Here is a 10,509-nt window from a genome sequence, read left to right on the forward strand (position 1 = left end):
ACTATTGCAAATAAATTATTATTATTAAACCTATATATCTGATATAACAAATACTGTAATCTACGGTAATTATTACATATATATCATCGAATAATCTATGTTTACTAGTTTGTGGCATCAATGACGGCTCTATTCTAAACAACGGGCCGAGGTGTCGAGTGGATACAATAAACCACCCACAGAGATGAGAAAAAACTTCATTCACCACCTTACACGTTCATTTGTCTTGTTTTGTTTTTTTCTGTTTTTAGGATTTAATAAACAAATGAATACTATGAAGTATCGTATCTGGAAAGGACCAAGGAAGGAGAAGAGTGCACCCTAAGAAAAGGTGGATAGAAGATATGGAAGGAAAAATCTGGAGAACCCGTGAAGGGTTCCGGGGGGGTACTGAATGAAGCTAGGATAACAAATAACAAGAAAAATAGATATATACAACAAATCTAAACTGTATATTCAACATTTTTAATGAATGAAAACAAACGGGCTTGATTATTATTAAGCATGGAATTCATTTGTCTTATTAAATTAAAAGTGTATTATTTTAAGGAATATATACCTATTTGAACCACAATCATATACAATAGATATTGAAGATATTAATCTTCAATTATAAATATGCTTATTTAAGTATCAACCAAAATAGCACAAGATTCTGAAGCGAACTTGTAAGGCCGACGAATAAATTCTAAACATTACAATAATGCTCAATAAAGTTGGCAATGCCGACACAAGACAAATTAACACCGGCATACACAACCCTTTTGTTCTGTTTATTGCTTTACGAGTGTCGTGGGTAAGCCGGAACCTTATGCAACAAAAGTGAAAATGTTAGTAAAAGTAATGCAATAACTATTTATTATTATGGCGCCGGCAGGTAAAAAAAATCGTTTAAAGAGTTAATCTTTACAAAAAGTTAATGCTTCGATTGGTCGTTTTACAATAGTTTAAATGTCTTACAAATGTGTTATACAAAGCTATAGGGTTTACAGGATTTTAGTTTGTGTTAATATTTGTATGAAATAACTGTGAAACTACGTAAAATTTGTTTTCATACACGCGTCCAAAAACATTATTTGATATAAGTACTCGTTTTTTAATCTACGTAATGCGTAAAAAAATTGTATAGTAGTTGATTTATAATCGCACAGATCTAATCCTTATGACCAAATCAATTCATAGATTAAGTCAAATAAAAACACAGAATTTTGTAAACTTAATTTTATTAACTCTGGAACTAACAGATGATATAAGTAACCTATCTAGATTCGAGTAATATGATATTAATATGTATTTATAACTACAAGATTAAATTTAGCATACCTACGTTTCCAATATCAAGCTATTTGATAAATATACGCGAGATCTCTTTGATAAAATTGGATTAAAATAATATAAAAAATTCTGCTCAATCATGTCAGAAAAACGTCTCGATGTGAGGTCACAACAAGGTTTCATCGAAATCATTCAAGGTGATCGTAAAACTGACGTAATACAGAATCTATACGTACAAAATAAAAATTTAAGAACTTTCGCATATTTTTATCACAAATGCTAAATTGAAACTTGCATATAAATATATATTTAAATGGAATGTGCAGAAGCGTAGATAGGTACCTATCTTACACCAAACACCATATAATGTATATATAAATTTACCTTAACGCTATATATACAGAACTTAACCTACACTTATACGATGCTCGAAGGACTATATTTCCATTTCGTCTATCTATTAAATTATTTTACACACTTTAAACAAACATTGCACAGTTCTGTCCGAGATTTGACATCACCAAACACGCGCATTCTTATACCAAATCTTGAAGACCTGATCTTCTACATTGTATACAGTACTGATAAATAAATCAATAAATTCGTACATACCCATTTCTTCGACGGTTGTGATATAAAATACCGTGTGGTTTATTTCAAGCGAAAAAACAATTTGTTTAACTGAATTACCTATGATACGCGGAAATTTACGAACAGCTTAAAGAGATGTTGTTTACTCAAAGGAAAGATTTAAACGCGCGCGGTGTTTTTATCTAAATCAATACATTGAATGATAATAATTCGATAAGGATAATAATATTGATCGCATTAGTGATGTTATTACTCATTCGTTAAGTATTTTAAAAGCTTCTGTTTTGGGCGGATTCGTGGTTGACGAACGTAATACTGCGAAGTACGTTGCTTGCCTCAAACAAGCTCGCTGATTTATTATTTTAAAGTGTTAGTAGCTTTTAAATTCGTAATTTAATTATGTTTATGGTATACGAATGGGCGTCGGTGCAAAACTACAAAGGACACTTCCGAGAGTCCACTAACATTTAGGCCTATTCGGGCCGCCGCCCGGTGTTAGGTGCGTCCATATCTACTCAAACCCGCACAAAATATTTACACAATATACAGGCCGGGCGGCTTTATATCACAAGAACACAACACGCTCACATGGAGTCCGTCAGATGAGACTTGAAGTTAATTAATTCGCTGGACATTGAGGGCATTTGGGCGGTCACCCGGCGAGGCCAGGCGGCGCCGCGGGCCTACGCCAGCGGATACTGTCACAAGGGGGGCTGCGTGTGGTGGGCATGATGGTGGTACAGAGGTGACTGGTAGTAGTTGTCAGCTGGGGCGTGTCCGTAGCCATAGTTTACGTCGTACATCTTCAGGTCGGACTTTGTATCGGCGCCAGGCAAAAGCCGCGTGATGCTGAACGGGTGAGGCGCGGGTGCGTATCCCGTTGGCTCCTGTTTAAGCTGCGCATAGTGCTCCAGTGATAGTGGAGTATGTTCCGGAAGACACAGCTCGGGCGCTGCGTGTAACTGTGCCAGCAGCTCATCACGCATCTCTTTATCTTCCCCGCCACCCACGCCTTTCTCGTGTGAATGTTCACGCTTCTCGTGTCCACCGTGATGGCCGTGTGGGTGCGTCGTCTTCTGCGCTTGTCTAATAGATTCCTTTTTCTCGTCCTTAAAACGTTTTTGTCTTCGCAAAAAGCAGCCGTTTTCAAACATGTTCCCGCTGTCAGGATGGAGCGTCCAAAAAGAACCTTTTCCCGGTTTGTCTGGTGTCCGCGGCACTTTTACAAAACAGTCGTTAAACGATAACGAATGTCGTATAGAATTCTGCCAGCGCTGCTGGTTCTGGCGGTAGAAGGGGAACAAGTCCATGATGAACTGATAGATTTCGGAGAGAGTTAGCATTCGCGACGGATTATTCTGTATCGCCATTGTAATGAGCGATATGTAGGAATACGGCGGTTTCGCGTGCGTATAGGAGCGGCGATAAGTCTTGTCGTTGCGCGCCCGCTGAAGCGCCGACGTAGGTGAAGCGGCTTCTTGTTCCCGGGGAAGCGCTCCGTAGGGTACGGCACCTCCACCGCCCATACAAGAGGCCATGGTGCTGGGCGGCGAATAGCCAACGCCAGGCGAGCCCATGCAGGATCCGCTCGCCACCATGTTGTTGGAGTATAGGTTCGGATACGGTTGCGCTGGCATGCAGCCCATCCCGTTGACATAGGGAGGCGCGAGACCCGGCGACAGCGTGGACAGCGACGCGGACGTCGGCACGTCGCCGTACGACAGCTTCTGCGAGATCATGGCTAGCGCATCACACGCGCGTGCACGCCGGCCAGGGGCAAACACTCGCACTGATTGAAAGAGTAAATAGAGGCCGGGGGCTCGCGCTCCCCTCCACGCTCCGAGATGGGCGCCGTAGGGCGGGGCCGGCCCGGTGCCGCCTCTTCAGCGCGCGCATTGCCCCCCACCACCGCGCCTCGCGCCCCGCGTCACCCCTCGACCGCGGAGCGCGGCCGACCGCCTCTAATATTACTATGGCTCGGAAAGATAAAAACATGGAATAATCATAAGTGTGTTAACTGGTATGTGTACTTGTGTAGAGCTTTGGATAATGTTCGCGTGAATTATATTTTATGAATTATGTGAAACGAAGCTTCTTTGTTTCTGAAACGATGCGTTTTATGACGTCTACGGGATTAAATCCGACGCGAATTTTCAGTGATACGGAAAATCCGCTTTAAAAGCATTATGTGCTGTAACCAGGGCTCTTATCTAACGATTAGTAAGGCGTACGAACTTCGTAACTAATTTTGCGTAGTGTTTATTAGGCACACATTTGTGTATAAAGTAGGTATAATACTAGCAGCGGAGAAACTTTTCATGAAATTGTGCTTTATATAGGAAATAGTAATTGACTAAACTGTTAGATTTTCTTTGTGTTCTTAAAATTTCAGTACACGGTATCCTTTTTTGGGGTTTATTTATTTAAATCTAGTTAACATTCCTTCATTAACTTGAGATAAACAAAGTAATTATTGATAAATTGACTATTGACTGACCTTGTAATCGTTTGTAAACACATTAGTGATATACTTAGGACGAACTTTTTTGTTTTCATCTCGTAAATGACTCTAATCCGCTTAAATTAAATTAATTAGTATTTGTAACGCTGTTTAAAAAAACTATGGTATTTTACCCGTGTCATGTTTAACTGCTGTTATAGTTATTTTATTAGCGAAAAAATAACGTTAGCGTAGTGGCTTAAACGGCATTCTGAATGTTTGAACTATGGTTTCACCAATGGACATGTGACGTCATTATGAGAATACCATCATGTTTAAGACCGAAATCATCATCTATAAATAATAAACCAATGACCAGGACTGAGAAATGTGAGCTGGCTGGCTATTGTTATACTTCTAAGGTTTCACAATGTAACTATCATTCCTGAGGTCGTAGGTTTAAACCACGGCCTCGCACCAATGGACTATATGTCTGTGTGCAATAAACACATACTCATACGGCATTAAAACGACTTAGACCCGAAAAGTCGACGGTGTTTTAGACACAGATTGATTTAAACATGCCTATTATGATCAAGGAACAAATACAAAAATCTGAGGCGCGTACCTAAGAGGTTGTAGAGCCATTGGTATGTACGTATATAGTTACGTGTATATAGTAACTATCTGACTAACACTAATCAATTCCCTTCTCCGAATCATGGCAGGGTAAATAGGAAAAAATGTACCCCAAGACCTGCGCTTCTGATGCTAGAGAATCAATCCCTAGGTGAACTTACAAACGCTGGCAACGAACCCACTGAAAATGGGTGTCTCGTAGGTTCGTATGCCCCCGTATGTTTTTTGGCATCATTATCTCACTATATAAATAATATAGATCCTTCTATGAAAATGATATAGTATGTCTGTTCAATCTAGATAAAAACTGTCTAACATAGAAATGTGCGCAATAGTGTTTTGCATCGATAGGCCTCATTTCTTCGTAAAAGCTCTGCTGTGTAATAAATTACAATAATACAGATCTGATAGTTTTGACTCAGATAGGAAAGACTATTTTGGCAACCCATTCAACAGAATGGCTAGAATGTGCATTCAGGCTGCAGGACCCGAATGTTGACATTGTTTCGGATCGCCCATCCCATTATAGGAAGGGCATTCTTTCATAACTTTCTTAGGTTCTTTTGCTGTGCATTACCTATAATTTGAATTTGTTTTTTAGTTATAATCATTATATTTGTACAGTCCACACCTATTATCGTTGCCACGCATTAGTTATAATTTGTGTAACTTGTTTCATTCGTTTTTTTCTTATGTGTATAAATATATAATTTCAAAGGCACGAACGCATGGTTGTGACCCTGCCTAAACCACTAGGCCAACATTGGTGTATTTCCGTATAAAGTCCTGTATTTATTTATATATTTATAAAAGCTTACCAACGCTCGGCACACTGGTACAAGAAAAATAAAATAGTTACAATTTTTTATGTGAAAAGTAGTTATAGGCGAACAAATTACACACGAAAAGATAATAAAAAACAAAAAATCATAAATACTAAACGTAAATTAACAGTAACAACAAAACCCCAAAGATTTGACTACTAACGGTCTTATTTATAAATGTACTTACTATAAATCTCAGTTAGCTTAGCATGTGTCATGTATAAGTGTAAAATTGGAGGATTAAACTTAATACAATAAAATAAATCAATGGTGCTACAACCTTTATAGGTCTGGGCCTCAGATTTCTGTATATGTTACATGATAATTTACCAATCTAATAGACGAGTAGGTGATCAGAGACTGACTTACGCCGTCGACTTTTTGGGTCTAAGACAAGCCGGTTTCCTCACGATTTTTTCCTTAACCGTTCGAGCAAATGTTAAATGTGCACATAGAAAGAAAGTCTATTGATGCACAGCCGTGGATTGAACCTACGGCCTCAGGGATGAGAATCACACACTGAAGCCACTACCTCTGCTCTTGAGCTTAAAGTTAATAGGGTTTTAGACAATAAACTTTTGTATGTGATGCCGTAATTAAATATATCAATATTATCTTTGTATATTTCAGATGGATTTTAATGTCGTTGGCAGTCAGTTCAAGGACCCCTTCGATCCTCGGTTGTAGAAGGTTCTTAATATTACTTTGAAAATTGTATAATAAGTGAATTAATCATATTTAAGTATTATATACTTATTGTATGCCTCAGCGAACTTCGTGTCGCTTTAATATGATTTACTTAGACTACTTTTTTAGTAGCAACTTATCAACATATGGAACATTTTGCTATGCTACCCCATAGAAACTGTTCGCCTTTTCGGAATGATAACCTAACCTTCTAAATAAAACTAGATTTTGTAATTTGTTCTCTTTCCTCTTAGAACGTAACGTTAAACATTAAGTTCTAAGCAGTTATGGTCAAATATAACTTTATAATAAAATAAATGAGTACCACTACAACCTTTTTAGATCTGGGAAACCTTCTAACAGATACCTGTTTCATGACTATTTGGCAATCTCATAGGCGAGTGATCAGCCTCCTGTGCCTGACACACGCTGTCGACTTTTTGGGTCTAAGGCAAGCCGGTTTCTTCTCGATGTTTACGTTCATCGCTCAAGCAAATGTGAATTGCGTGCATAGACAGAAAGTCCATTGGTGCACAGCCGGGGGATCGAACTTACGACCTCAAGGATGACAGTTGCCTGTTGAATCCACTACGCCAACATCTACTTTATATTAGCAATTTAATATCAAACTAAATTATAGGTATATATTGGTATCATGATTTGATTGTATTTATAAATTCGAAAGTTTAGAATTTTTAAATAATTTTGTTTTACTTTACGTATCTACTATTATGTATAATTGAATTCTAACCTTCTATATAAGCAGTTGTTAAAGGACCACAACGGAATATGCAACGTGACACCGGAATTCAGCTAATGGCGGAGGCTTGTACCATTACCCCATGTAACGCGAGCTGTATTGCCAGTATGTGCATCTCAGACAACCACTTTCAATTACATTATGGGAGTGGCTGAAACTCTACACGTTAGGGGGGCTATTTGGTGACGTTTCGTTAAAGTCAATATATTCATTTCGGTAATTTACATATATGAATGACCAAAGATTTGAAATTATACATGGTAATACTATAAGATATTAATACGACAATTGTATAATAAAAGTGTTACTTGAACCGAGATGAAATCTTTTATTACATTTACAATTGAATATTTAATTTTTTAGAAATACATATATTAATCACATTTACAAGTATTTCATATTCATTGTATCTCCCAGCAAAGGAACTGTCGTGTCGTGAAGGAAACAACTACAGTTAAGTTATGAATACAAAATGGCGGCCTGGTGGTTGCTGGTAGCTTTCAAAAACAGTCCGATTGACAATATACAGTTCCTTAGTAAAATCACATTTATTAATTAAAAACCTCTCATTTATCCTACTCTTACTTCCACTAACAAACTATCCATAGAGACATAATTTATGAAAATTAGCTGTATGAATAACTAAGTTCACATGAGCATTAAATTTAATTACAATCCCAAGAGTAGCCGGCATTTTATCAATTACAATGTAAGTGAATGACTATAGGCGGCGGTATCACTTAGCATCAGGTGAGCCTTTTGCCCGTTTGCCTCATGTAACATAAAAAAGTACATCTACCAAAAATCAGAACCGAATACGGTCGCAAAAATATACCCTTAGAGCGAGTCTTTACAACAGCTTGCCAAATACGGAAAATAGAAGCAGTGGTCCCGTTACGAATATGCCTGGGTTTTTTGGTACATGGACTCTAATGAAATAGCAGCGTACGTGGCTGATATTTTAATTTTTATGTTTTTAATAAAAATAAACTTCTTTAAACCTAAATAGCGGCTTCCTCACTATAATCGATGACTTTCCAGCAGTCTCCGTGCTAACTGAAAATTTATAAATTTATTTATTTATTCCACATCATTATTTTATCTTAACAGATACTATAAATCGATAGAACGACACAATACACCACACCGATGATCCTACATTAAAAACATAAAAAAAGATATATTTATATAGCTAAGTCTTATAACTAACAATATAGCAAGCGACTCTTGTGAACTCAGCCTGCGTTATAAGTGAATGTTCAAGAAAACTTATCTTTATTTATTTTATGATACTTCGTTGTTAATTATACGATTGACATATTTCTATATAATAGAGGGCGACTGTGCAGGTACGAAGTCCTCTGCGATCTCTTCCAGGCAACCACTGTGAAAAAAACAAATAGGTCAGCACAAGACGTGCAGAAATACATAAGAAATATAGTTATTTAGACAAAGCAATTAAAACATATGTAAACAATGAACTGGACTATAATAATATGAAAAAGGACACATAAAAGTAACTTACAATAAAGGTAATATTTAAACCGATAATATTCGATGACATGGTTTTTACTCACTTAATAGACAAGCAGATATTATAATGTTTCATAGCTGGCCCAATTAAACTTATCAGAAACAAACAAACATTAAATTGGTTATACAGTCGGGATGTCTTGCAAACAACGCTAATTACAGTTCATAATATAGACAGGGCAAAGTTCACTAATTAGTTTTACTCAAAAATATGTTTTATTGTATTTATCCGACTAAGTATTTTAGGCCGACACGAGTGAATCCGCGATTTGTTATTTACTTTCATTAGATTTGAAAAATGAAGCGCAAAATATGTTGCTAAGCTTAAAACTCCAAAACAGCTGGACCAATTCGATTTTTTTAAATTCATTCCTTGTATTCTGAGGAAGGTTTATGGAGCAACAACGTTTAATATCATTTAGTACTTAGGTATTTGTTAAAAAGGGAGCAGTCTCTATCTCTAGGTAGCATAGCAAAATGTTCCATAAGGTCAGCTAAATAAGGTTCGCTGGGAAAGACATTAATATACTTTTTTTATAATACGGCTTGCATGCTGTCGTAAGAACTTTGATAATGGATATTTACCTAATCGACTTTACCAAAAGGTAACTTCTAGGTCTCTATTGGGAAATTATATATATTGATTCTAGATTCTTTTGTAATATGTATGTTGGTAAGGAAACGTTTTGCTGCTATCCTACATTAGAGAGCACGTCTATCCAGGCGGAAGTTTGCGTGAAGTAAGTGAAGTTTACGGCACAATAAGAAATATTTTCTTATAAACACCAATGCAACAAATATATTTTTATTTATATATTTACAAAAGCTTGCCTACTTAGAGACTGATACACTAAAAATATAACATTTAATGTGACAAGCATTAACAGGCAAACATAAAAACGGAAGGAAAAGTACATCGATTCATAAATTATAAAAATTAAAGGGAAATTAATTTGAAAGTGTCAGAAGAGCAATTGGCCTAAACGCTTCCAAAAAGACGCTCTTCTTAACTATATCTCAGTTACTGCACTAAGACTGTCACTAGGTCCGTTGTGCGTAAAGTCCTGGCTAACTAAGCCAGATTAGCTCCATCCAGAAGCTTTGGAGTATCCTGGGCATTTCGCAGGCTTCAGGGAGCGACCTCACTGCTCCGAAAATTTCTGTACGTTGGTTACCACAGCCAGAACTACGTGGTTGACTGATTCCTCTGCGCTGAAACAGCTTCTGTAGGAATGTCTGTCTTGACTAATATAAAAAGATATTTATTAAGGATACAATGGCCGTAATTATCCCCATCATTGTGTTGAGATTAGTTCTGTTAATTGCCATTACCTAAATACCCATGGTCGTTCAATACTGCTTTTGAGAATTCACTTTGCGAACACATAAAAATATCGAGTTGCAACAGGGGACATTCTGGAAGAGATATGGTTATGGTTATATGAAAATATAAACAGACTTAGAGGCCACATAACGGCCAAGAGCTGTGGATAGGCGACTGTCAACAGTGGAGTGAGGATTCGAACCCTTTTTTATATGATCTTAGATTAAATAAATTAAAATTGCTCGTACGCTGAAGGAAATCATAACCTAGACAACACCTTGCACAGGCTGACAACCTACTAAACCACAATATGTTAATAAAAAACAGACATAGAAATGTACTTAAACCCCGTTAGATGACAGAATTCCATAGATACTAGAACTATAGAACTAGCACGTTTAGGAACACAGCAGGTAGATTTAACACGTTTACACCC

At 37.1% G+C, this 10,509-nt stretch overlaps 1 protein-coding gene and 1 long non-coding RNA gene across 2 annotated transcripts; one reads left to right on the forward strand and one right to left on the reverse strand.

Moving 5' to 3' along the window:
• Positions 1–896: 896 nt before the first annotated feature.
• LOC123716539 (silk gland factor 1) lies at positions 897–3,644 on the reverse strand. Its single transcript, XM_045672333.1, has one exon. It carries the CDS (start codon positions 3,603–3,605, stop codon positions 2,568–2,570), a length of 1,038 nt encoding a protein of 345 aa, XP_045528289.1. The 5' UTR covers positions 3,606–3,644; the 3' UTR covers positions 897–2,567.
• Positions 3,645–3,810: 166 nt separating this feature from the next.
• LOC123716244 lies at positions 3,811–7,496 on the forward strand. The gene is made up of 3 exons (XR_006754529.1): positions 3,811–3,886; positions 6,400–6,459; positions 7,223–7,496. It is a non-coding gene; the product is annotated as an uncharacterized LOC123716244 (long non-coding RNA).
• Positions 7,497–10,509: the final 3,013 nt, after the last annotated feature.

Source organism: Pieris brassicae, chromosome 11 (genome assembly GCF_905147105.1).
Source record: "Pieris brassicae chromosome 11, ilPieBrab1.1, whole genome shotgun sequence".
Lineage (NCBI taxonomy): Eukaryota > Metazoa > Arthropoda > Insecta > Lepidoptera > Pieridae > Pieris > Pieris brassicae.